At 33.1% G+C, this 26,577-nt stretch overlaps 3 protein-coding genes and 1 long non-coding RNA gene across 4 annotated transcripts; 2 read left to right on the top strand and 2 right to left on the bottom strand.

Annotated features, from left to right (window-relative positions):
* The first annotated feature begins 1,568 nt into the window (after nt 1–1,568).
* Nucleotides 1,569–4,033, top strand: LOC146919299 (uncharacterized). The gene is made up of 3 exons (XM_085710705.1): nt 1,569–2,423; nt 2,517–2,998; nt 3,088–4,033. The coding sequence occupies exons 1-3, from the start codon at nt 1,569–1,571 to the stop codon at nt 4,031–4,033; spliced, it is 2,283 nt and encodes a 760-aa protein (XP_085566831.1).
* Nucleotides 4,034–4,797: 764 nt separating this feature from the next.
* On the bottom strand, nt 4,798–5,193 carry LOC146919298 (uncharacterized). Its single transcript, XM_085710702.1, has one exon. It carries the CDS (start codon nt 5,191–5,193, stop codon nt 4,798–4,800), a length of 396 nt encoding a protein of 131 aa, XP_085566828.1.
* A 6,993-nt stretch (nt 5,194–12,186) lies between these two features.
* Nucleotides 12,187–17,753, top strand: LOC146919297 (uncharacterized). Its single transcript, XM_085712659.1, has 3 exons — nt 12,187–13,157; nt 13,253–16,487; nt 17,348–17,753. The coding sequence occupies exons 1-2, from the start codon at nt 12,342–12,344 to the stop codon at nt 13,268–13,270; spliced, it is 834 nt and encodes a 277-aa protein (XP_085568785.1). The 5' UTR covers nt 12,187–12,341; the 3' UTR covers nt 13,271–16,487; nt 17,348–17,753.
* A 3,950-nt stretch (nt 17,754–21,703) lies between these two features.
* Nucleotides 21,704–24,585, bottom strand: LOC146919296 (uncharacterized). The gene is made up of 3 exons (XR_015011422.1): nt 24,297–24,585; nt 22,976–23,740; nt 21,704–22,003 (listed from the first exon to the last, which is right to left on the bottom strand). It is a non-coding gene; the product is annotated as an uncharacterized LOC146919296 (long non-coding RNA).
* Between the last annotated feature and the right edge of the window lie 1,992 nt (nt 24,586–26,577).

Genomic DNA, 26,577 nt, shown 5'->3' with positions numbered 1-26,577 from the left:
CTTTTGATTTACGAATTTAGGGTTTCAAAACTGGTTTAGGGTTTATGTATTTCTGGGTGGTTTATGGTTTAGGGTTAGGGTTTTGATTAAAAAACCCTTTTGTAATCGAAAACATAACCATTTTTAATCAAAAAATGTTGTAAAAAACCTAAATACAAAAACCCTTTTTTCGTATTCCTAAGTTAGGGATATGTTTGATTCTGGATGTTTTTTTCCGGATAGTTTTATTGAAATATATTATGTTATGGTTTTGTAACAGTTGGAGGGTAGGTTTGTGCTTGTAGTTCACCATGGGGGGGGAATTTGTTGATTTTCACCATAATGGTTACAATGGCACTGAAACAGTACTAGAGTGTGAACAAGATTATTGGGCTTACTTCTCAATTTTATCAACTTTAAAAAGGCTAGGTTACCCAATGATTAGGTCACTTTGGTACCATGACCCTAATTTAGTGGATGACCTTATTAGATTAAGGTCTGACATTGGGTGTAGGAGGATGATGCATATTGCAGAGTTTTATGGTAGGGTGCATCTGTATGTTGAACATACAGTAGGGGATCAACCTGTAATGGGAGAACTCAATCCTTTGATTGAGTATCCTATAGAGAATATGGGAGGAAATGTAGGAGGAAATGTGGGAGTACAAGTGGAAGAGGTTTTTGAGGAGGAAGGTAATGAGGGTATTAATGTGGAAGAGTACTTTGAGGAAGGGGTGCCTAATGTGGAAGCTGATATTGCAGAAAATGAGGGAATAAATGCTGTGGAAAATGAGGGAAATGCAGTGGAAGGTGAGGTGGAGTATGGGACCAATGATAATGGGAATGTGGGGCCCACCCATGTGGATGAAAGAGGGAATCTGAGGGAGAATATGGGGCCTACTGTGCTGGAAGAAAGTGAACATGTGGGGACCACTGTGGAGGGTGAAAGAATATTTAATGGGCCAACAACTTTAAATATGGGGAGTAATGAAGTTGGGCCTTCTGGTGTAGGGAATGATTTTGGGCCTACTGATTTTGGGTTGCATGCAGAATATAGGGATGACTGAGTTAGGTGAGGAAAGGGAAAATAGTGCACTGAATACTGATTTTGGGGACTCAGAAGAGGAAGTTTGTGTTGAAGATGGCTTTGGTGATGCAGTAGGTCAAGAGGAAAGAGTGTTTGATGAATGGAGGCCTAAAGCAGAAGTAGCTGCAGCAGAAGTAGCTGCAGATGTTAGGAGTGAAAGGGAAGTTGCAGAGCAAGGAAGTGAAGTTGTAGCTGAAGCAAGACAAGGTGCTGAGAGTAGGTCAAAGAAGAAGGGTAAAGAAGTCAGTGGCAGCAAGCCTAAGAAGAAGAGAGGAAGACCACCAAAGAAACAACAGAAAGTTAATGAACATGTGTTTGAAGGGGATCTGATAGCTGAGGGAAATAACAGAACTGAGGAAGGTGGACCATCTGGTGTATTGAGGGATCCTGGTTTGAGTGATGTTGAAGAGTATAATAGTGATGATTTAGATAATGGCTGTGAATCTGAAGATGAAGATGAGGGTCCTAGGTTAGATTCCAAACTTTTAAGCTGCTTGAAAACATGAAAGATTATGAATGGGTAGTTAGAACATACTTTGTTTCTAAGAAGGCATTTCAGGAAGCAATTAGAACCTATGCAATTCATTCTGGAAGGGCTCTAAAGTTCAAGAAAAATGATAAGAAGAGGGTGAGAGTTATCTGTAAGGGCTCTAAAGGTAACTGCAATTTTGAGGCATATTGTGCTAAGATTCCAAAAGAAGAAACTTGGCAATTAAGAAAGATCCAAAGGTTCCACACTTGCAGTAGGGTGTATAAGGTAAAGTTGTTGAATTCTGATTGGTTGGGGGGTAAGCTTAGCAGTAGAGTAAGAGAAGATCCAAGTTTGAAGTTGAGTACTATTGTGGATAGAACCATTGAGAAATGGGGATTGGAGATAAACATGAATAAGGCTTACAGAGCTAGAGGAAAAGCAATTGATATGGTGGATGGCTCATTTAGGGATCAATATACTAGGATATATGATTACACACATAAGCTGATGAGGTCAAATCCTGAGTCTACTGTGAGAGTTAGTACTATGCCATATCAAGGTACTGAAGAAGATCTTGAGAGGCCTGGAGCAGTTTTATGTCCTCATTTCCAAAGGATGTATATTTGTTTGAAAGCCTGCAAAGATAGTTTTTTTAAGTGTAGGACTATTATTGGGTTAGATGGATGCTTCTTGAAGGGTTACTATGGTGGGCAGTTGCTAGCTGCAATTGGAAGAGATCCAAATGACCAGATGCTTCCAATAACATTTGTTGTGGTTGAAGGTGAAAGCAAGGAATCATGGAAGTGGTTTTTGGAACTGCTGATTAGTGACCTAGGTGGAACCAGATTATGCAAGACCTACACATTTATAAGTGATCAACAAAAGGTAACATAGTGTTTTATTAATGTTTTATTTGCTGATTTCTTTTTTAATATTTTTTTTTGTTTGCTTACATCTGTTCCTTAAACTATTTTGCAGGGTCTCTTGCCTTCTATGGATGAACTACTTCCAGGTGTAGAACAAAGATTTTGTGTTAGACACCTTTATAATAACTTCAGAAAGAGATTTCCTGGTAAGAAGTTGAAGGAATTAATGTGGAAGGCAGCAAAAGCAAATTATGAGAATGCATTCCTTGATGTAATAAAAGAGATCAAAGAGATTAGTGAGCCTGCATATGATTACCTTATGCTAATTCCTGCTAAGCATTGGTGTAAGTGGAAGTTCACAGGTAATTCACAGTGTGATACTCTAGTCAACAATATGTCAGAAGCTTTCAACTCAACAATTGTCATTCCTAGAGGAAAGCCAATTGTTACTATGTGTGAAGATATCCGGGTGTATTTGATGGAAAAATGGGAAACAAATAGGAGGAAAATTGAAAGGTATGAGGATGATGTGCTTCCCAACATAAAGAAGAGGATTGCTAGAGAATCTGCCTACACTAATATATGGCTGATTAGGTATGGAAATTTGTAATATATGCTCCTTTTAAATTTGAATTTCTGGCTGGTTGTGATTTATGGTATTTTTTGTATGTTTATGTCTATAGGCGCAACACTGAGTTTGACTTTGAAGTGAGACATATGAATTCAACAGGTTACAAATACCATGTCAATCTCCAAAGGTGTGAGTGTGACTGTAGGAAGTGGTTATTGACAGGGTTGCCCTGTTGTCATGCCATTGCCTGCATGAGGAACCAAGACCTCAATGTTTATGATTTTGTTCCTGACACTTACAAGAAGGAAAGGTATGCAGCTTGCTATGCTCCAATCATCTACCCTGCTAATGGCCAGAGCTTATGGCGCAGAACTGAGTACAATGACCTTCAGCCACCACCTATCAGAAGGCAACCAGGCAGGCCAAAGAAAAAGAGGAACAAGGAGGCAGGTGAATTGTTGAAGGATGATGGTCAACTCAAGAGGGCTATATGGGGTATGAAGTGTAGCAGGTGCAAGCAAAGTGGACATAACAAGTCCACTTGCAAGCTCCCACCCCCTCCTCCACCACCTCCATCTGAGAACTCATATGCTCAAGGTCAAAGTGCTCCAGTGATTACTCAAGCTGCACAAACTGCTCATCCTCCTCAAACTGCTCCTACTGCTCAAAGTGCTCAAACTGCTACTACTACTCAAAGGAGGTATGCTACTACTGCTCAAAGGTCTACTCAAACTGCTACTACTACTCAAAGGTCTACTCAAACTGCTACTACTGCTCAAAGGTCTACTCAAAGTGCACCCACTGCTCAAGGTGCTGCTACTACACAAGGTGCTGCTACAACACAATCTGCACAAGCTGGAAGAGGAGGTACAAAACCAAGGAAGAGGAAGCAAAACCACAAAGTGTCCACATCACAGCCAGAAGGTTCAAATGGGAAGAAAAAGAAAATTTCTGTTAGAGTGGAGGGTTCTGTGTCCACATCACAACCAGAAGGTTCAAATGGGAAGAAAAAGAAAATTTCTATTAGAGTGGAGGGTTCTATGTCAACCCAACAGTAGGAATGATGGAACACTATGCTTATTTTGATGTCTTTTTGATGTAATGCCTGAGTGCATACATGTTATGTAATGCCTAAGTGCAAGCTACAATTTACATATTAGACCTATTATGATGTCTTTTTGATGTAATGCCTAAGTGCATACATGTTATGTAATGCCTAAGTGCAAGCTACAATTTACTTATTATGCCTATTATGATGTATCTGCCTAAGTTGTAAGCTACAATCTAACTCTAATGCTTATGTAATGCCCAAGTGCAATCACAGTTTATGTGCAATATGATTAAGTTCAATTCCAGCATTTGTCTGCAATCACTAGTACTATTATTCTGCTATGTCGGCAAAATAAGATTGGTTGTACAGGTATACCATTTGCAATCATATTTGTGCAATTTGGTTTGCAACCAGAACCATAACTACACCAGAACCATGCATAATTTTTCTGCTATGTCTGCATTTTTTGTGCAGGGTATGGCACATAACTACACCAGAACCATGCACAATTTTTCATTTCTAATTAGTCCATTAATCACTTTTGCAGAGATTTACAAAACACTATATGCATAATTTTTTATTTTTCATTTCATTCATTCAAATTTTGCAGTGCTACCATTACAATAGATTACTCAAACATAACTTTATTCATTAAAAATAGGCATTACAAAATCATTCATTCTGCCATTTCAATTTCATTAATTCCAAACTGACATACATTACAATCCAACATTACAAATTCATTCATTCTAAACAACTATTACAACAAAACTATTTCAAATACAAATTATTCCACGAGCCACTACACTTGCAGATCAATATTGTCCCTAAGACCAGGCAAACTCCAAAACTTCCAAGCCCAAAAATCAAAGACATCTTCAACCATGATCTTGTTTTCTTCAACTTGACTTGTTTTTTCTGCAGCTTTGAAATCAACAGATCCCTATCATCAGTAACCTCTTCATCCAACAATTTGAAAAAGCTACAGCCTTTATCCCATTGATTCTTGTAGTTTTTGCATCCCCAAAACCTTTTCCCACAATTTGGATTCGTGTTATCCGTTATAGTGCGAATCACGGTTTCTTCACTACACCTACATTCAGCAACTGTTCTTCTTCTCAGACTCGAACCCACTGAACCAATTGATTGTCCCATTTGTTTCGACATCTCTCAGATTCGTACAAAATCAATTTTTTTGAGTAAGAACAACGATGAAGAAGGACGACAATGAAGAAGATTAGGGATTCGAATTCGAAGAAGGGTGGATTCGAAGATGGTTATTGGAGAGAAAGATGAGATTTTTGCAGAGTAAATCTGAGAAAGAAGGCTTGGTTGAAGATGAAGAAAACCCTAATTTTGGGTTTCTGCAATTTATAAGCTTTTATACCTGCCACATAGGATTAGCCACGTGTACTGAAACTAACGGGAAATAAAAGATTTGACAGAATGGATTTTTTTGGCAAACGGATCAAAAATTGAGGGACTAATTCGACATGTTTATTAAATATGGGACCAAAATGAAAATAACAATTAACTTAAGGGACCAAATACTCTAATAAGCCAACAATGAATGATTAAGATTTGGTGTCAAACTTAATTTTGACACCTGGTGTCAATAGATCAAATCTTATATATATATATATATATATATATATATATATATATATATATATATATATATATATCGTGTTTGTTACATTTTGTTTTATATTTAAATTTATTCTTATTTATCTGTTACATGTATTATTTGTATTTGTGAAAAAAGAAATTGTATTAAAAATTGAATGCATTTTTAAAAAGAGAAAAAACAACCCAAAAGAGCTGAAAGAGATTATTTTCTTTATATACTAGTATAGATACCCGGTGTTGCCCGGGTTAATTACTATAAACAAAGTTTTGTGCGCTGAAACATATATAGATTTGAAGAATTCATCTCTTTTTGAACACTCGATGTAGTAGCATATTATAATCATATAAAAAAATAAAATAAAAAGTAATTTCATAAAAAAGACAATGTTAAAACGATAGTAAGATAACCGACCTTCGTTGTATTGGCAAAGTTGTCATTGTTAGCAAACAATTCAGAACATTCAATTTGCAATGGACCTTAAACTAATGAAAAACGATCGTAACTAATTTTTGTTCATAATCACCATACATTCAAACAAAAATAATGAATAAAAAAATTTGAAAAACATAATTGATATTAAAAATATAATTAATTATTGTAAAAAAAAATCACCACTTTAATATGACATGTTCCAATTTATACATCCCAATAACGTTGCTTATTAATGAATCATCAAAACATAATCTTGTACATCCCTAATAGCGTTGCTCCATATTGTTGAAGAAATCTTTTTTACTCGAACTTCGAACAAAAATTTGCGTTCTTTGAAAGAGTCAATTTCTCGAGGATATAACTCATCAATTTCACCCTGATTGTCAAGGACTAAATCAAGACAAAAAAAATATAAAGGTCGAAAGTGTTACCTAATATTAAGTTAATGGACGAATTGTGTAATTTTGCCTACATAAAAAGAACTGATGCATACTTTTTCATCTATGAAAACGATATTGATTAAATCAATATGGTCTCGATCTTTGATGTTCGGCATTCACCATATTCTAATGATTCTAATCTTGAATCTCCATACTTTGTGTTTATTATTGATGATATGCTATCAACGAGGTCAAATTTTGTAACCATAATTTATGAAAAAAGAAAAATAAAAAACATAATGATGAAATTTATGATTTGGTTAGTTAGAAATCAAAATTGAGTGAAAGTGTTATAGGTGTGTGTGTAAACATCATTAGAAGTTTTTAAGATGATGTTCAAAAAGTTGTCTTCAAAAATAAAAAAACAAACATAACCATAAGATAAAAACATTCTATATTAAAAAGTAGCATTAGAAAATGATATATATATATATATATATATATATATATATATATATATATATATTATAAAAATAAAAGTATATATAAAAGAGATAATATAATTGACGTTTACCAAACCTGAAGAAGGAAAAAAGTTAGATTTTTTTTAGTGGTGTCCCCGGTTCGTGTCCAGCTTGTATATATTATGTCTTGTGCTCACCAACTGAGCTAAGCTCACGGGACAGAAAAAAAATTAGATCATAAGAAGGTTTAGGTTTCTGTTTTTTCTCAAAATATGTGAATAACAAAAACTCATCTATTTATGCTGCTAAAAGATAATATAATAATTAACCGAAGCTTTTTTTTCTTCAAAAATAAAAACTAATTGAATAATATAGTGCTAAAAGATTACATAATAACTAATTGAAGCCTTTTTATAAAATAAAAAAAAACTAATTGGTTCCTTTTTATCATAAAATAATACATCATCTATTGAGATGTATATGAAACATATAAAAATTTATTTATTTTTATTTTAAATAACTTTTAATGTATCAATAGAACATGTTCATAAAAAATAAATTACAAAATAAATTTAAATAATCAACTTGTATTAAAAATTTGGTATAATATTTTAAAATCAATAACGGTGTGTATTAAATTTAAAATTTTAACTAAATTATAATAGTTTTAGCATAATGAATTTTGTAATGCATAAGATGAAAATTCAAAGAAATGTTTGAAAATTCGAAGAAAAAATCAGTTTAGAAAAACAGCAATTTTATAAATTTCAAAACTGATAAAAAAATAATGCTAAAATTGAAGTAGACATTAATTAATTAAAATAAAGTGAAGTATTTAATTCCATAAAAAAAAGTGTAATGTTCAATGGACATGATTGAAAGTGTTATATTTTTTTTTCTTTGAAAGGAGAATTGAAAGTATTATATGTAGTTTGTTGAGATATTTCTGTTACATAAAATATTAGAAATTTGTTTTAAAAAATAAAAATATTAAGAATTCAATAAAAAAGTTAAATAAAATATTTAATGGATAATATCAAAAGTTTGTTGAGATATTTATGTCAAATAAAATATCAATAGTATATATATATATATATATATATATATATATATATATATATATAAAGTAAGGTTTTTTATGCCACATGTCACTTCCACATTCATTCTCAATATTTTTATTATTTTTTCTATTTTTAAAAACCAATATTTTATTGGGTATTCTCAATATTTTTATTATTTTTTCTATTTTTAAAAACCAATATTTTATTGGGTTAATTAAGTAAATGGTCCTTGTAAATTTTCAGAATTTTGTTTTTAGTCCCTATAAAATAAAATCACAATTTTTAGTCCTTATAAAATTTTCCATCATCATTTTTAGTCCCTATAAAAAATTTCCATCAACATTTTTGGTCCCTAAAATGCTTAAGGAAAATGTTACAGGGACTGAAAAGTGTGATTTTATTTTATAGGAACTAAAAACAAAACTGTGAATATTTATAGGGACTAAAAACTTAATTAACCCTATTTTTTTAACATAAATATCTCAACAACATTTTGATCTTATCCATTCAATATTTTCTTTAAATTTTTATTGAATTTCTAATATTTTATGTAGCAGAAATATCTGAACAAACTACACATAATACTTTCAACAAAGTTTACATATGCGATCTTATTTTATGATTAAAATACTCCATTTTGTTTATTTGTTTTTAGGAAAAGAAGCTTCAATTAGTTATTACTAATCTTTTAGCACTGTATCATTATATTAGTTTTTATGTTTGAGGAAAAAAATGTTCGATTAGTTTTTTTTTGATAAAAAAAAGGTTCGATTAGTTATTATGTTATCTTTTAGCAGCATTTTCTAATGCAAATGTTAACTATAAATAAATAAATTTTCGTTAATCACATATTTACATATTTTGAGCACAAACAGAAACCTCAAACCTTCTTTTCATCTAACAGTTTTCCTTCTTCAAGTTTGCCAAACACCAATTTTATCATTTCTCATACATATACTTTGATATATATATATATATATATATATATATATATATATATATATATATATATATATCAACCACTTTCTTCCCTTTCAATCGATTTCTCTCTCTCTCATATGCATGGGCCACGAAACAAACTCATGACCACATGTTTAAAGGGACCCAAAACTCTTACCACTTGAACTAATTCATTATTGATTTTGTTACACTTTTTATTCTTGCATTGGAGATTCATCTCATCATTTATATTTATTTTTATAATATTATTATAATTTTAAATTTAAATAAATTCAATCTAATATACTGACACGTGTATTCGTGCACACAAACTTATAAAACTTATTTAATATACAACCCGGGCAACGTCGGGTCTCTAAACTAGTTAGTTTTAAAAAACAGAAAAAATAATATAAATATTGAGAATAAAGGTGGAAGTGACACGTGGCATAAAAAACGTTACTTTATATTTATACTATACTATTGATAGTACTAGCGAAAACTAAAAAAATATAAATTATGAATGATGTTTTTTTTATGAAATTTTGATTTTGATTAAAACTAAAAAAAAAAATTGTTGCTTTCAAGTTATAAAAAATCAAACTAATCATGATTATCTATTTCAACGACACCGACAATAATACAATATAACAAAACAATATAATCTAAATTATTTTTTTAATGACATCGACAACAATTTTATTATAGAAAAAGTTGTTTAAGGGTATAATTGGAATGATGAAAATGTAAGTATAAATATACTCATCTAGTTTGTTACACTTTTCAAATGATAAAGGAAAAAAAAATAGACATATGTGTGTGTGTGTGTGTATTCATATCGTGTTTGTTACACTTGTTTTAATATTTAAATTTATTCTTATTTATTTGTCCATGTGTTATTTGTATTGAAAATTGAGGGTATTTCCAAAAAGCCAGCTGATAAGTGCCAGAAAGTAGTTAATATCACCTCACATTTAAGGCACTTTTGTTACATGTCTTAGAAGTTATTTAGGGAAAAGCCGAGAAAAAAATGAATAATTGCCCTATTACGCTTTTTATATCTGACTATACCCATTTGTGCAGGATTTGGATGTCAAGGCACTAAGCAAGAAAGAAAAACAAAAAATTTGTGCAAAGGTTAACTTGCCATGGCGAGCCAGTGGCGAGCTCATGGTGAGCATAGGCAGAGAGAAACATCAAAGGCAACGCTCAAGGCGAGCTGAGGCAGGGAGAAAGGTCCAGAGTTGGCCATGGCGAGCAAATATCTCGCGAGGCGAGTTAAGACGGCCTAATCCTCTCAGAGCTGACGTGGCAGAAACCCACTGGTGAAGAAACATCAACTCGCCATGGCGAGGCTAGTTTAGCAGAACAGAAATATGTTATAAAAGCCTGTTTCTTTCATTTGAGACAAATCTTATCTTATCTTCATTTTAGAGAGAATATGGCAAAAATATCTGTATTTCATAGGGCATGAATCATTGTAATGTTATCATGACAATGATCAACTAGATCTCCTTTGTTGGGATTAGAGGTACTTGATTAAAGCTTAGAATGTAATATTTTGATCATTGAATATATGATTCTAGCAATTTACATGATATTAAGTTTATTCTTGTATTTAATTATTATATTTGATTTAATTGTTATTGACAAATACTTTTGAATCTAGGTTTAGAATATTCATCTATCAAAACAATGATTCTAGACATAGGATTGATGTTTTGACAATCACATAAAGTATAAGATCTTAAAGCTCTCGGATCGTTTAATGGATTGAGAAATCGTCGATTAAACGATACGATTGATCTCACAATATCACTTAGATATGAATGATGTTGTTGAGCGATACGTGATACTATCGGTAAAACGCTAGAATCCGTATATGTGATCATTAGGTTATATTCGATGCTTAATCAATGAATCTAATCCCAACGCTTTTACGCCTTATTACTCTCCGTTTTTATCTTCACAATTTAGTTTCTATAGTTTTAAACAAACAAACAATCAATTTAGACCCTAACTTAAAATGATAATCGATGTTGGACGGTTTATGACATCGCACTAGTCCCTGAGGAGACGATTATACAATACTTACTTTTGATTGATAGAAAAATACTACATCACCATCCCAAAAGAGCTGAAAAGAGGTTTCTTCTTTATATATAGTACGGATAATTATTTTATTGTTGTAGTTATACTATTACCAAGGATGATAATGGATGTCTAATGGTATACATAATAGTCAACTCTCTCTATTTGATAAAAATAATATTTATGTCGTTATCACATTCATGTGAATATATGTTATACAAGTATTATCGAATATTAAAGTATTTACAAATATTTTTAAATATCAACGAGTAATATGATTTTTCTTATACAAAAATGCATTATTATAAAATAATTTAAATTATGTGGAATTTATTTTTTAAATTTTATTATTAATATGTGTGGCACTAATGATCATTTAAACACTATTTTATACGAGATTTGAATAATATCTCTTGAAGTTACAAAGTCAAGCTCTTACCCCTAAACTCACACATCTTAGACCTATTGGTTCTATTTTGATCGGACAAAAAAAAAAATTTTATCACACATTTTCACTTTGACAACGAACTACTAATAAAAAAAACATTAATTAGAAAATTCAATTATATTTATTTCAAGATGAGAAGATTTATACTTAAGTAATACGAAAATTGTATCTTTTTACAAATTTAATAAGGTGTACGGATTTTTGCCATCCCAGGTAATTAAAATATGTTTATTTTGTCCACAAGTCCTAACTCAACTAGCTAAATGTCAAAATTGTTAGGCCGAACACTTTGACCGGGATTCCAACCGCGGCACCTCCACTTGTGTGCGTGAGTTTATAATGGCTTTACCATTTCGTCTATCTACAAAAAAAAATGTTTATTTTATTTTATGTGTTAATAGTTTTACTAAACTCAGTTAATTTTATTTGCATGTGTATGTATTAATTTACGGGTACTTAAAATATAATGTATTTTATTTCATTTGTGTATCCATTAAAATATTCGACACATCTATAATAAATTTTATATTTATTGAAACAAACGTTGTAAAAAGAATAAAAGAAGTATTTTAAAAACAAGTAAAACGAAAAGAATAAAATTCACACAAACCCAACGGTAGAAATGGGCCGGGTAAAAACTCAGTAACTGACCCAACCCAAAAGACAACGGTCTTCTTAAACCTACTTGAGCGACACGAGGACACACAAAACCCTTAAAACCCACGCATAGAAATAGAAAGAAGAAAGAACAAACACACACACGCACAGCAAACGCAACGCAACTCTTACTCAAACACACAGCAAACGCAACGCAACTCTTCTTCAATCTAGGGCATTCTTCACCCTAGGCAACAACACACTTTTCCAATCATGCCTCTGCTTTGTGCATACAGAGGAATGAATTCTTTGTTGAAGCACAATGCAACGGCAACGGCACCACCTTCGGCGTCGTCGCGATTTCTGTCCTACATGTTCAACAAATTCTTTGAATACTTTAGCCAGATTATGATGGCTTTAGTGTTAGGTTTAATCACCTTTTTCAAAAACCTGATTCTTGCGTTCTTGAGAAACCTACTTCAATGGCTGAGAAACTTATTCCAACCTTCCGATAATGACAGCCGTGAAGATGACCCAGAAGATCCACCCGATCCACCATCTGATCCACCATCCGACGAAGACAACCCCAACCCCACCGCCCCAAGAACTCAAGATTCCGGTGGTGTGCAAGGAACATCCGACGATGTGCAAGGATCAACTGAACCCCCAACGGAAACCGGAAGCGTGCAAGGAAATACACAAGGCACACAACCAACAGAAGGTGGCGGAACCGCATCCGAGATATCAACATCACCAACCGATGCTCAAGCCACACAACTACCAGAACAAGGTGCTGCATCCGAGATAGCAACATCATCAACCGATGCTCAAACCACACAACTACCAGAACAAGGTGCATCCGAGATAGCAACATCATCAACCGATGCTCAAGCCACACAACTACCAGAACAAGGTGCATCCGAGATAGCAACATCATCAACCGATGCTCAAGCCACAGAACTACCAGAACAAGAAGGAAATCCCGTCTTCAATGTGGTCGATTTCTCTGATTTGGAAGAAATTATTTTCTCTCTAGTTGAGGAGATACTTTCCTTTACCATTTATGGTCTTTTGTATGGTCTTTTGAAGGTACATTTTGTCTGATTTAGATTTGATTTAATTCTTTGTTTTTAATGTTAATTTTTTCGTATTAATTTACTCTCTTTTATTATTATTATTTTCAGGTGATTTTCAAGTGGTAGTAGAAGCGGAAGATGTGAAGGAAATAGAAGAAACTAATTAGGGTTCAGGTGATTTTCCAAGTAGTAGTAGAAGCAGAAAATGTTAATAGAGTAATGAAGCAAATGGGAAAAACTAATTAGGTTTGGTTTAGGGTTCAGGTGATTTTGATGTTAATAGAGAGCAAACGAAGGAAATAGAAAAAAAACCTTATTTGTGTTGGCTTAGGATTTGTCTGAGAGATTGTTTGTATATGGAAGATATTTTTTGAATACTATGAGCATTATCATTTTGAAAAGCTTGATTTAGTTACTAATCAGTTTGTTTAAATTTATTAATTGTTCTACCAATATTATTGTTATGCGAGGTTGACATGAGATTGACTTCTAATTTCAATTTTATCCTGGATTAGTTCTTTAAGTTTCTAATAGAATGCGCATAATCTTGTCTAAGTAATTTGTTAGTAGCGGGATATGCTTTCTAATTCTTGGAAGTAAAATGGAATCAGAGATTGCTAATAAATATCCTTTGCATTGACACTTAGAGGAAAAACTGGTGCTAATAAATCTTTTATTCTTCCTGATTACATTTCATAGATTTATTTTTTACAGATAATCAATTGTTGTCATTAGCGTATTTGTACTAGTAGTTTTTAAGTTTTTATTGCTGCTTAAAATTTGGGAAAAATCCGGCAAGAGCTTTATTTAACACAGCTTTTGATAATAATATCAGCCTTTTCAATTTCTGCAATTACTATGTTCTGCGATTAAAACTGTAATGCAGTCATGTTTCATCCTCACTAGGTAAAACATTTATCCCTGCATACATCATATCTAGCCCTTGGCTTTGTTTGTTTGTTTGTTACAAATGAAGATGCTACGTGCCTTTGGTTTTAGAAGTAGTAGTAGTAGTACTTTGACGTCATCTATGCCTAATAGCAAATTTTGCCAATGATTCTTAAGTGGCTCAATCATATTATATGTCCCTGCTGTTTTAATAAAGCTCACAACTCACCTGTTGGCTAATTCAGCACCTTTTGAATCTTAATTTTTTTGATTGTTGATGACTTTATGCAATATAGAAATTGCATGGCTTTCTGCCATCTGATATACTGATCACCTTTTTACTCTATAACAGTGTTTATTTTAAGTTTTAACTGTTTGGCCACTCAGAAATCACGAGGAATAATTATTGAATCAGTCTGACTTGCTTGTTGTATATCTACTTCGTTGGAATCATAAGATGCTCTCGTTGTTCACAATTTTGTTTTTTCTGTCCATGTATGATCTTTTTGAAGGAGTCTTGGGCAATCATAAGTTTTCATTTAGCATAGTTTAGGAGTTCAAACATTTATTACCCTTTTCCCATTGTTTGCTATTCCCCACAGAAAGAGAGAAACCAACCAGAGGAGGAGGATCCTCATTGGAAGTGAAAGACCAAGCTATGAATTCAAAACATAAGAGAAGTGCTCTCCAAGAAAAACCAAGCTATGGCGTCATTTGATCCATGTAGCCGACCCCACTTAGTGGGATAAGGCTTGGTTGTTGTTGTTGTTGTTGTTGTTTTTTACGGTTTCTTTCCTCATATTTGTAACGCTTTTCGACCATTTTTGCCTCTACTGTCAGTGTTGGTGGCAGCTATCTGTGCTGGAGCAGCACTTGCTCTTAATGTTGAGTGTATTAAATCTCTTCTTGGAGCGTCTCTATTGTTGCCTGTCATTTGTCATCTTTTATAGCTGATTATATGCTAAGTGGATCTGTCTTCCACGATTGCAACAAGCTATTTTGTTTTAGACAGGTACAAGTTTTCACCATTATCATCAATCAATCAAGTGCCTGCAGTGGCATGTGTTACGTACGTAACTTATTTTCTCCAACTGCAAGAATGCAGAGTAGCCTCCTTGTCTTGGCTCTTGTTAATAATTTATGTTGATCAGGGGACCCAATAAAAAATCCATATCCACTTGTCCATTCCCACCAACTCTGTCGTGTCTATCTCTTTTATGATTGCACAATATCGTCCATTTCATATCATCGTCGTTATTTTCTCTAATAGAAAAAGTGTCCGTAAACATCTATGATTTACTTGCAGATACTATGCTCCTGCACTAAGATTTTTGATGTTTGCAGTTGGAGTTAATTCAAGCGAAGAGGTCTTCATTGAGGCATTTAACAGGCCAGTGGAACTTGTGACTGCTTATGTTGGTCAGTTTGTGATGAAGCCTCTTGGATATCTTCTCTGCATAATTTCAGTAAATGTATTTGGTCTACCAACTGCAATAGGCGAGGATGGTCCCTTTTTTCGATATGCAAATATTAGTAATTAGTAGTTATCTTAGTTTACAGGATTTGAACCTGAATCTCCTTAACTCTTTCAGTGTCTCTTAGGTGCAGGAATTGTATTGCTGGCTTGTGTTAATGGAGTGCAGATATGCTGCTTTTCTATCTGACCCACAAATGGCACCATTAAGCATAGTTGTGACACATCATTTTTACTGTTGCTGTGATTTTTGTCACGTCACTCTTGTTAATGTTGCTGGAAGAAACTGTCTATAGATGTAAAATAGAAGAAACTGTCTAGAGATTCAATGAGATGAAATTTGGATTACTTTGTAAAATAGAAGAAACAGGAAGAATGCCTATTTTCCTAATTTTGGGACCATGCGTTCTTGACTAGCGTGTACCTTATTAATAGATTTCCAACTTCCTCTCTTATGTTTGAGATCCACTATGTCAAATATTCCAACAACCAGATTTTCAATTCCTTATGTTTTTTGGGTGTGCGTGTTTCCCTCTTCTTAGGCCTTACATACAAGCATCAATTTAGGCCCCAAGAGTGTCTTTCTATGTCATTTTCAATGAGTCAAGGTTCCCTTAAACTTAGTCACAGACCCACCTTCCTGTTTTGTATATGCTTTTATGCATCTGATCTCTGGTCATCACTCTCATAACCCTCCTGTAGGCATCACACCACCTTCTCTAACTCTCAGTCCCAGGCAATTATTCTGCACTACAGCTTTAGTTAACTTTTAAGCTTAATGCAGTATTTTCTGAATTTGAGTACTCGAATGATTTGTATGCAAATGGTTAATTTTATTGCGCCTAAAGAGACACTGATTTAATAGCCTGGTGAAGGATGATACATATCATATATTCAATTATTCGGAATATTTCTTGGACATTTTTGAAGACAAAACCTGGAAGCATGAATTTCTACAGGAGGGGACTACATTTATCAATGGTAATTATATTCACTTTTGCTATTTGTGATCCTATTATAACCTGTGTTGAACTATATTTGGTTTGAACTATCATTCCTTTTTTGCGGTGTTGGTGAGGGCGAGGAACCTTTATGAGCTTGAAGATCTTGTTCTTTTTTTATTTACAAAAGCATTTTCTATTTTTAGCACACTGTTTTTTTTATTATAGAAAACATTTTCTAATTATTACAGAAAATACCAACTTATTTTCACATTGTACGTTTTTTTTTTTTTTAATTATAGAAAACTGCGAAAACATAATTGTTTTAGGAAAACTTAGCATAAACATTCATATGTACCAACCAAAGAAACCAAGTGTAAAGTGTAAACGCGGTGGTATATTTGTAATCAGTTAGGACGACTCGTAACTCTAAAATTTGATAGTGTGAAATTAATTGTGTGTGTGTGTCAGTTATGATTGATTGGAATGCATAGTAATTGAATATCATGATTGAACAAGCTTCATAACCAATCAGGAAGTTTAAGATAATCGATTAGGGTACGATACTAAGCCAGGATGTGTAATTGAAAGATTGTAATCAATTAGAGGGTCAATATAATTATTAGGCTATCAAACAAAAGGACAAGTCTAGGACATGTTTAGACTTTAGAAGGGATTGGAACTAAGAGAGACTAATCAACTATGTTTGCATGTTGGGACTTGCCATTTGTAAGTTGATTGGCAACAATGGGGGGCACGACATCACAGTTACTATTGTTTTATACAAAGTTAAGTGTTACTGATTTGGTGAATTGAATCAAAAGAAAGTTTGCCTGATTCAGCTACTATATATACTATGATTCTCACCCTCTTTTTTTACGTTCGCTTGGACTGAAGCAGATGAGGAGTCGATAGAGGATGAGGTTGTCACTGATGAGTTGGCTGAAGAGTGATTTGATGGATTCTTCATAGCTCAGTGATTTTCCAGAACTCATTGTGAATCAAAACATACAATGATTCATTTTCTGCAAGGTTGATAACACTTCTTAATTTAATCAAAGAAACAAGTTAAAGAGTTCCATAGGAGGGATGATTTTGAGGTAGCAAGTGCTGATAAGAACTTTGAGAGCACATCCAAGGAGCAAGTTAGTAGAGTAGGCTCTTAGGAGGCTCATCTCAGTCTCTACCATCATAATCATGTACATATACTTTTCCTTTTGGGGAAGAGAAAACATTTTAGACCCAATTGTATTTTTGAAGTTTGGATTTCATGCACTTCCAATAATGTGTATACTGCATGATTCAACTGGGTATAGAAATGATGCACCAGGATAACTCTGTAGAAAAAAAGTCAATGTCATAAAGTTTGGACAAGAAACTGCAGCAATTACCGTTTATGCAACCTTTAAATAGTATTACTATCCCATTTAGTATAATATATCATTACATATCAATCATTATATTGTGCAGCAGCAGATGTCAAAGCACATTATGTTCATATTCATAATCAATGCATGCCAGTAAAATATTTCTGTAGCGGCACAATTTAGACATTGCACAAAAAACTGCAGCAGCTTACGTATTGAGCATCTTAAAAACAGCACTTCATTTTCCGAAATGAGGCAACACCATGCTTAAAGGGATATCTGGCATATTTGGAAGTGAAATTGATGCACCACGCCTATACCTGCTATACCTGTGTCTTGGAGAGTAGAATTTGTAATCGTTAGCTGAGATTGCTACTTCATTCCGACCTGTCAATCTTTTAAACCTAAAATAAAAAACAAACAAGTGAGACCAAGGCTGTACTCCTTGTCATAGTTAGCTGAAATCGATGCTCAACCTCTATCCCATCATAACTGATTTTGTTATTACACCCATTAGTAGTAGCTAGAGAATAAACTAACCTTCATTAAAATGTAACAAAAGGGAACAGGCAAAAGCATAACATCAGGGAGCTGTCCATGTTCAATTAAAATTGACACAATAATTTCATTAAAAAAATGACATAATAGAATTCTGGTATACCACAGAACTACAGATAAAATACAAGCACTATTTCTTAGGTCACACATTCTGATATAGCAAAAAAATAACAGTGAAAACATATAAGCATATATCATATCCTAGCAGCCATAGCAGATCTTCAGCTAAAATGAAAAACATATTAATAAATAGGGGTGGGCATGGTTCGGTTAACCTAAAAAACCGAACCGAAATTTTGAAATGGTTTGGGAAAACCGAACCGAACCGTTTTAGGTATGGAGCTAACCGAACTGAACCAAAGTTATGGTTCGGTTAACCCTTTTTTACCTATGAACCGAACCGAACCGAACCAAAACCAATATTTTGAACCGAAATGTATTTTTTTTATCGTTTTGTGAATTTAATTGTGTTTTTTATCCTTTTTTTATCCAAAATGCAAAATATTTTTTTATTTACTTTTTTTTAAGAATATAATTTTTTTATTAATATCTTAATTACTAAAGCTTAACCCCTCAAGCTATTGTTGCCCTAATATTTTCTCCCCATTTTTCCCTCCACTTTTTTGAGCCATTGGATCTTGTACATTTAGGCGCCATTCAATTTTAGCCATTGATAATCTTACTTAATGCCAGCCGGATTTTGTTATCAAGTTTGCTATAATTTTGGCCAGCTGAATCCTTATTTTTTAACCTAACAAATTTCATTCCTATCCTCCTTTTTTTTTTAATCAAATATTTTCTACACTTTTAGATTTGCAATTATTTAACATAACAAATTGCATCTAAAAATATGCATCGCACCAATTTTATTCCTATCCTCTTGCCTTTTTTTTTATGAAGCAAATATTTTCTACCCTAACTTACTAAAGCTTAAGCCCTCAAGCTATTGTTGCCCTAATATTTTCCCCCCATTTTTCCCTCCACTTTTCTGAGCCATTGGATCTTGCACATTTAGGCGTCATTCAATTTTTGCCATTGATCATCTTACTTAATGCCAGCCGATTTTTTTTATCAAGTTTGCTATAATTTTGGCCAACTGAATCCTTATTTTTTAACCTAACAAATTTCATTCCTATCCTCCCTTTTTTTTTGAATCAAATATTTTCTACACTTTTAGGTTTGCAATTATTTAACATAACAAATTACATCTAAAAAATGCATCGCACCAATTTTATTCCTATCCTCTTGCCTTTTTTTTTATGAAGCAAATATTTTCTACCCTAACTTACTAAAGCTTAATCCCTCAAGCTATTGTTGCCCTAATATTTTCCCCCCGTTTTTCCATCCACTTTTCTGAGTCATTGGATCTTGCACATTTATGCGCCATTCAATTTTAGCCATTGATCATCTTACTTAATGCCAGCCGAATTTTTTTATCAAGTTTGCTATAATTTTGGCCAGCCGAATCCTTATTTTTAATCTAACAAATTTTATTCCTATCCTCCTTTTTTTTTTAATCAAATATTTTCTACACTTTTAGGTTTGCAATTATTTAACATAACAAATTCCATCTAAAAAAATGCATCGCACCAATTTCATGCCCACCAATTTCATGTCTTTTTTATCCTTATTTATCCTTATTTATTAATTTTATTAGGTCTGCAGCAACTTAACCTAATAATTTCCCTCTAAAATTCTGCATTAGATTAGCAGCAATTTAACCTAACAAATTCCATCTAAAATGCATCGCACCAATTTAAACTAACAAATTCCTTCTAAAATGCAGCAATCCCTAATATTTCTCCTCGCTGATAAGCTTTTTATTCATATCATGTTGTGTCATCGTTTGTATATATCTATTGTTTCTGTAGACTTTTTTTTATGACAAGTTGTTGTACACTTATTAATGATTTTTTTTTTGTTACAATTATTAATGATATATTTGTATTATATTTATAAACAATAGAGGATTTTAGGCTGACTTTTGTTATTCAAACTATACCTTAAACAATTTTGTTTGTTACATTTGAAATTCATAAATATTTATGCTTATAATTTTAATCTATATAAACTTTTTTATATAAAATATCGTTCATAATCTATATGTGTCAGCGTAATAAAAAACGAAAAGATGGCTATGTGAATACCTGTCTTTCCACACGTTGACATAATGTAAATCAATATTTTTCTAAATTAAAAATAAATCAAATTATTACGTGGTATATCCCGTGAAAATAAAACTATCACATACCTCCCTAAAAAACAAAAGAAACAAAAAACTATCACATTCCTTAAAAAAAACAAAAAAAAACTATCACATGCTTGAAAAATTCTATAAAAATTCTAACGAATCTTTTTCATTTTTATATTTTTATAAAGGAACAAATATATATATATAAATGTTAGATATTCTCCAATCAACCTTAATTAACCCTAATCCCGCCCTTTTTGGCGGGTCTAAATATATTTTTTTTAAAAATTGTTTTGCAAGGAATTGAACCAACTACCCATAACAACACCTTAGAGCTTTTACCACTAGACCACTAACATTTTTATTGAAATATAGTTGCTTCTAAAATGGATATGTAATCTTAAAGGCCTTTTTTTTAAGCCACTAACACTCATTTTTATTGTGTTTATTTTCATGTTTGATTAATTTCACATAATTTAATTTATGACTTTTATTCCATGTTCATTTTTGTTGATGCAAACTAATGTTAAAATTTTCTTTTTTGAGATTTTGCATGTCGATCACTCTCAAACATCACTTAGTTTCATTGTTTCTATTACTTTGAATGTAACTCTAAAATTAATAATATAGTCACTTTGATGTTTATATAAGAAACTCTACAAAACCCGTACATCGTACGGGTTAGAGTCTAGTTAGTATTACACAAACACAGTAATTAGTAATTGTTATTGCAGCTGAAATTATCTTAATTTGTTCCTTTATTTATATATATCAGGATTCATTAGCTTAGATTGTGGTCTTCCTCAAGATTCAATGTAACAAGTGATACTAAATATTTAATTAGAGCTTCTTTCTACTATGGTAACTATGATAATCTAAACAAGCCACCACAATTTGATCTTCATTTTGGAGCTAATGTCTAGGATACAGTGAAGTTGTCCTCAATGCATCACTCTTCACATACAATGAGATAATTTACACTCCATCACAAGATAACATACAACCATGCCTTGTCAACACAGGCAAAGGGACTCCATTCATTTCAGCCATAGAATTGAGGCCTTTACACAAATCACAAGAGCACATCTTTTGGTAAATTTCAAAAAATGCAATAAAAGTATATCTTTTGTACAGTTGACATCAACATAAGAGCACATAAATCACAAGAGCTTAATCTTTAAGTAACAATAAAATCAACTTCAGTTTGAAGTATAAAGATGCACAATAATTCCTTAGTTACTCTCAATACATCATACTTGCATAAGTTAATAGGGTCAACATCCTTCCAAAGAAAACTATTACAATGGCAAAACAAACTAAAGCTAAATGTTTATAATAGCAGACATCTTCTCTCAACAAGTAGCTAATAACTTCAACTTTGAAGTCCAAATTGATCTCTGACTTTATGAATTATGTTTGATAATTCATATGGTATTGGCCCTGCAAAACAAAAAGACATGAATGGAAGTGAATTAAATCGTTCAATGAAACCAAAACAAAAGCTAATAGTTGACACGGTTAGCCTTGTTCATGATGACAAGTAGCAGCTCAAACTCACTAAGGGCCAAGTTTCATATACTTGTATTTAGCACAATACTACACATTTGTTTTCACATATGAATACCATGCTCTGATTCTGTTTTAGTACATAATACACAAAAACTCACACTCAAATCCATCCACATTTTCATTTCTCTGTTGAAACCTGAGTGTGTCATACACAAACACACACAAACACTACACAAACAACAGAAGCTAGGAGGATTACATAATATGCTTTTTACCATACAGCAATAATAGCATTGTATACATACATTTTTCATATTGGTTTTTAGTTTACTGTACAGTATACATACATTTGCAGTTCTCATTATGTAATGTTGTTTTCAACTGGACAGATATTACTAGAATACTACAATTCTTCACTAGAAAAAGACGGTACTTCAGAAAAAATTGTTAAACTTGGGGCTGTTGCTAGCATAAACCTACACTACTCCTAAAACAGCCTCTCATCACTTATCATAAGCCTACAATGTGACAATTTCTGTAATATAATTGAAAAGAAAACACTGAACCTGCACTTGACAACATAGAAAAGTGGCACCAAACTTGCTAAATTCAAACTAGACTAGCAATAGCTGCAAAGAAGAACTAGAAATCGAAGGAAATGAAAATGGTGAATTCAAAAACAAGCAGTGACATACTTAACCCAAAATCAATCATACTCAAAAACCAAAATCAATCATACCCAGAAATAAAAATTAAACAAAATCATACCTATAAACAGAAATCAAACAAAATCATACACAGAAACCAAAATCAATCATACCCATAAACAAAACTAAAAAAAAAAAAAAATCATACCCATAGTAACCAAAATCAAAATCAAGCATACCCATAAACTAATAGTACCTTATGAATCTTCAAACGAAGATTCGCAGAAGAAGAAGAGGTGGAATCGTAGTGAAATCAGAGAAGAGGTTCGATTGAGATTGAAGCTGCTCCAGTGCCGTCGCCAAATGAGCAGGAATTAGGCTTCAATTGAGATTGAAGAGGTTCGATTTATGCTTGATTAGGGTTTAGAGTGAAATTCGATTGAAGATGTGAAGAGTGAAATTAGGGTTTAGAGTGAAATTCCATTGAAGAGGTGAAGAGTGAAATTAAGGTTTAGAGTTTTTGTGGGATAAGATTAATAATAAACAAAAGAAAAAATCTTGTCAATCAAAACAGGCCAACACAACTAAAATAATATTTAGGCTAAAATGCACTTTTGGCCCTCTATGTTTGGCTCCGTAGCAATTTTGGCATCCTATTAAAAAAAACCACTTTCCAGCCACCAAACTTTACCCCTTTGCAATTCATAGGCCCCCTCTAATTTTGACCCGGTCAAAACCAAGGTGCCCAGTAGGAGGATGCCACGTGGCATTTAATGAATTAAAATTAAAAAAAACCAGATAATTATTTACATAATTAAATAAAAGAAATAAAAAAAATTGCAAAAAATCATAAACCCAGCCATCTTATTCATCATCTTCACCTTCAACGTCATATTATTCATCTTCAACATCATATTATTCATCATTCCAAATCCAGAAACACAACACAACTAGCTCCTCCTCTCTTAATCACTTAATCAGTGTTGATTTCTCACCTAAGTATACTTGTTTTCCACAATCCCTACAGAAAAACGAAACAGAGTGGATTCAGAAACAACACTATCATGAAATGCAGAAACTGAAAATTAAACTGAATGATCTGAACTACGAAGAAACTGAATAATCGATTGCAAAATGCTAACCAAATATGTGATTCCCAAATTTATTACACCGAAGCTAGTAGACTAGAGAAAAAGAAAGATATAGATGAAACTAATTGGAATAGCATATATCACTACTCATGAAGATGGATTCAGAATTTGGACATCTCAGTTTTCTGAATTTTTAGGTTGAAAGTGATTGAAACCAAGTCTCCCTTCATCCTGAGGTTATGAAGAACCGCAAAACAAACACAACCCTCAAAGTTTTCACATCAAATTAAATAAAATTAAATAAAAATAATGGATAAGGGTCAAAGAACTTATAAAATATGCTCTACCTGCCAAAAAGAGAAATTTGAATCAATAGCTTTTAATCCCGTCACATGCTTGGGATATTTCGAATAATTACTACTTATCAATTGAAGCAATGAGAATCTCACTTGCAAAATCATATTCAAGAAGTATAAGACGACATACCGACAATCTATGTCTCCTATCACCGACAATCTGGCGCCGGAGTGTTGAAGCTCACCGGAGATAGTACCGTTGTCGACGGAAGCGTTGTTGTTGAGTATGGCGAAGTTGTAACCGTACGCATCGCCGTAAGAGCATGAACCTTCAGTGTCGGCAGCGTTGACGACGGAGGAATCAAAGCTACCGGAGCTTGACGGAGGAGAGTGGAAGAGAGGAATCAGCGTTGAGATTGAAATCCAGGTTTGAGTTTGAAGGTGAAGATGATGAATAAAATGACTGGGTTTATGAGTTTTTGTAATTTTTTTTATTTCTTTTTTATTTATTTATTTAATTATGTAAATAATTATCTGGTTTTTTTTATTTTAATTCATTAAATGCCACGTGGCATCTTCCTACTGGGCACTTTGGTTTTGACCAGGTCAAAATTAGAGGGGGCCTATGAATTGCAAAAGGGGGTAAAGTTAGGGGACTGAAAAGTGGTTTTTTTTAATAGGGGGCCAAAATTGCTACAGAGCCAAACATAGGGGGCCAAAAGTGCATTTTAGCCTAATATTTAAGTACAACAACAACAGTCAAGTCTTATCCCACTAAGTGGGGTCGGCTACATCCATCAAATAAAAAAATAAACACTACAGCACGCAACTCACCACCCAACATCATCAATAGGCAATGACTTCAGTCTTTCAACAATTTTCAATCCATTAACTATACCACAAAGGGCACACACTGTTGGAACAAAATGTGTTTAACAATGAACCTTATAGAGTTTTGATGATAACAAGGTATTAAAAATTGTAAATTGGACTAGCTAATATTTGTTCAAGTGTACAGGACCATAGTCAAAAATTTACATCATATAAAGGTTCTGAAGAACAAAAGGAGAGCTAAGGATTAAAGAAAAGGAAGCTTGAAAGCATCTAGATGAAGTGCATCTGAAGTCATAAGTGCTCCTGAAGAAGCTGAAGGTCATCAGAAGCGGATGGTCATCAGAAGCGGATAGTCATCAGAAGCGGATAGTTCAGAAGCGAATTCATCAGAAGCTGAAGCTCATCAGAAGCTGATTTTCACCACAAGCTGAAGATTCAAAGATCAACACCTCAAAAGCTGTCTATTGGATTCGAAAACACTGCAGAAGATTAGTGGATGGTTGCAACGGTCGTTTTGGTGAAGATTTGAAGGCATTGGAAGCTTATCTTCAAAAAACGTTGACATTGTACTTTGTACGAACTGTACAACCACCTTCTCCACTACTCTGTTTTGTGTCTACGCTACAGGACAAGAAAACAGCTCCAGAATAACAGCTATGCCTGCAAAGATGTTCCTTTGGATAAGGAATGGATTTCAAATTGGTTCTTCATAGGACAACAACCAAATCAGGCAAAAGATCATTGGTGAAAGATCAAGCTTCAACAACGACTCTTTGATGTGCTGGCAATTTCACAACGTCTCTTTCACACCTCTATATAAAGGAGTGAAGACTTAGAGAATTGGTAATGCTGAACAAAAGACTCTCAACATTTTTACAAGTGCCAAACCTCTGCTGAAATTGTTCTGCATTCACTTAGAATTTATGTGTCTCAAAGTCATATCTTAGAAATTCTTAAGTCTTAGAGTATGTATCTGATTTGTATTGTGAGCGCCTCTGATTGTATATCAAGTGTTCAACCTTAAACAATTTTCTGTGTAATTTTGTTTAGAAGTCTCTTGCAGTTGTGCTTGAGCAAAGGAAGTCTCTTGCATTTGTGCTTGAGCATAGAAGTCTCTTGATTGTGTTCTTGAGCATAGGAAGTCTCTTGCAGTTGTGCTTGAGCAAAGGAAGTCTCTTGCTTGTGTGCTTGAGCAATTGTAATCAGATATTACTCTTAGTAAAATCTCCTTGGAAGTGCAAGGGGGACTGGACTACTTCCGGATTGTGGAAGGAACCAGTATAATTGCTTTGTGTCGTTCTTCTTCTCTCTCTGTTTTATTTCGTTGCGTTCAGATTCTAATTATCACTTCAGAAGCGGTATCACTTTGCTTCTGATCAGTGTGTTCAGTTTTAGGAGAAACGAAGAATTTTTCAAAACACAATTCAACCTCCCTTCTTGTGTTTTTCTCACCTTCACACACTTATCTTCTTGTATAACTAGTTCTGGAAACCTAGTCCTCGTCTTAGTTGAAGTTGCCAATTCTCGTCTCTTATATGTACATTGTCCTGTTGAGGAACAACATAGAATACATTAAATGCTACACAATCAATACATCATATGATCCTAAGTGATAAAACATTATGATCGTACCTGAT

Source organism: Medicago sativa, chromosome 5 (assembly GCF_051527215.1).
Source record: "Medicago sativa cultivar Bolivia chromosome 5, Bolivia_mono, whole genome shotgun sequence".
Taxonomy (NCBI): domain Eukaryota; kingdom Viridiplantae; phylum Streptophyta; class Magnoliopsida; order Fabales; family Fabaceae; genus Medicago; species Medicago sativa.
Note: the sequence above shows the minus strand (reverse complement) of the source record. Positions and strands in the feature narration are given on the sequence as shown.

What these genes read in the sequence shown, in the direction of transcription:
- LOC146919299 (XM_085710705.1), top strand. Translation starts at nt 1,569, where the DNA reads ATGAAAGATTATGAATGGGTAGTTAGAACATACTTTGTTTCTAAGAAG. An exon ending in TTATAAGTGATCAACAAAAG is followed by an intron (nt 2,424 to 2,516) that starts GTAACATAGTGT and finishes ACTATTTTGCAG; the next exon opens with GGTCTCTTGCCTTCTATGGA. An exon ending in ACTAATATATGGCTGATTAG is followed by an intron (nt 2,999 to 3,087) that starts GTATGGAAATTT and finishes TTATGTCTATAG; the next exon opens with GCGCAACACTGAGTTTGACT.
- LOC146919298 (XM_085710702.1), bottom strand. Translation starts at nt 5,193, where the DNA reads ATGTCGAAACAAATGGGACAATCAATTGGTTCAGTGGGTTCGAGTCTG.
- LOC146919297 (XM_085712659.1), top strand. Translation starts at nt 12,342, where the DNA reads ATGCCTCTGCTTTGTGCATACAGAGGAATGAATTCTTTGTTGAAGCAC.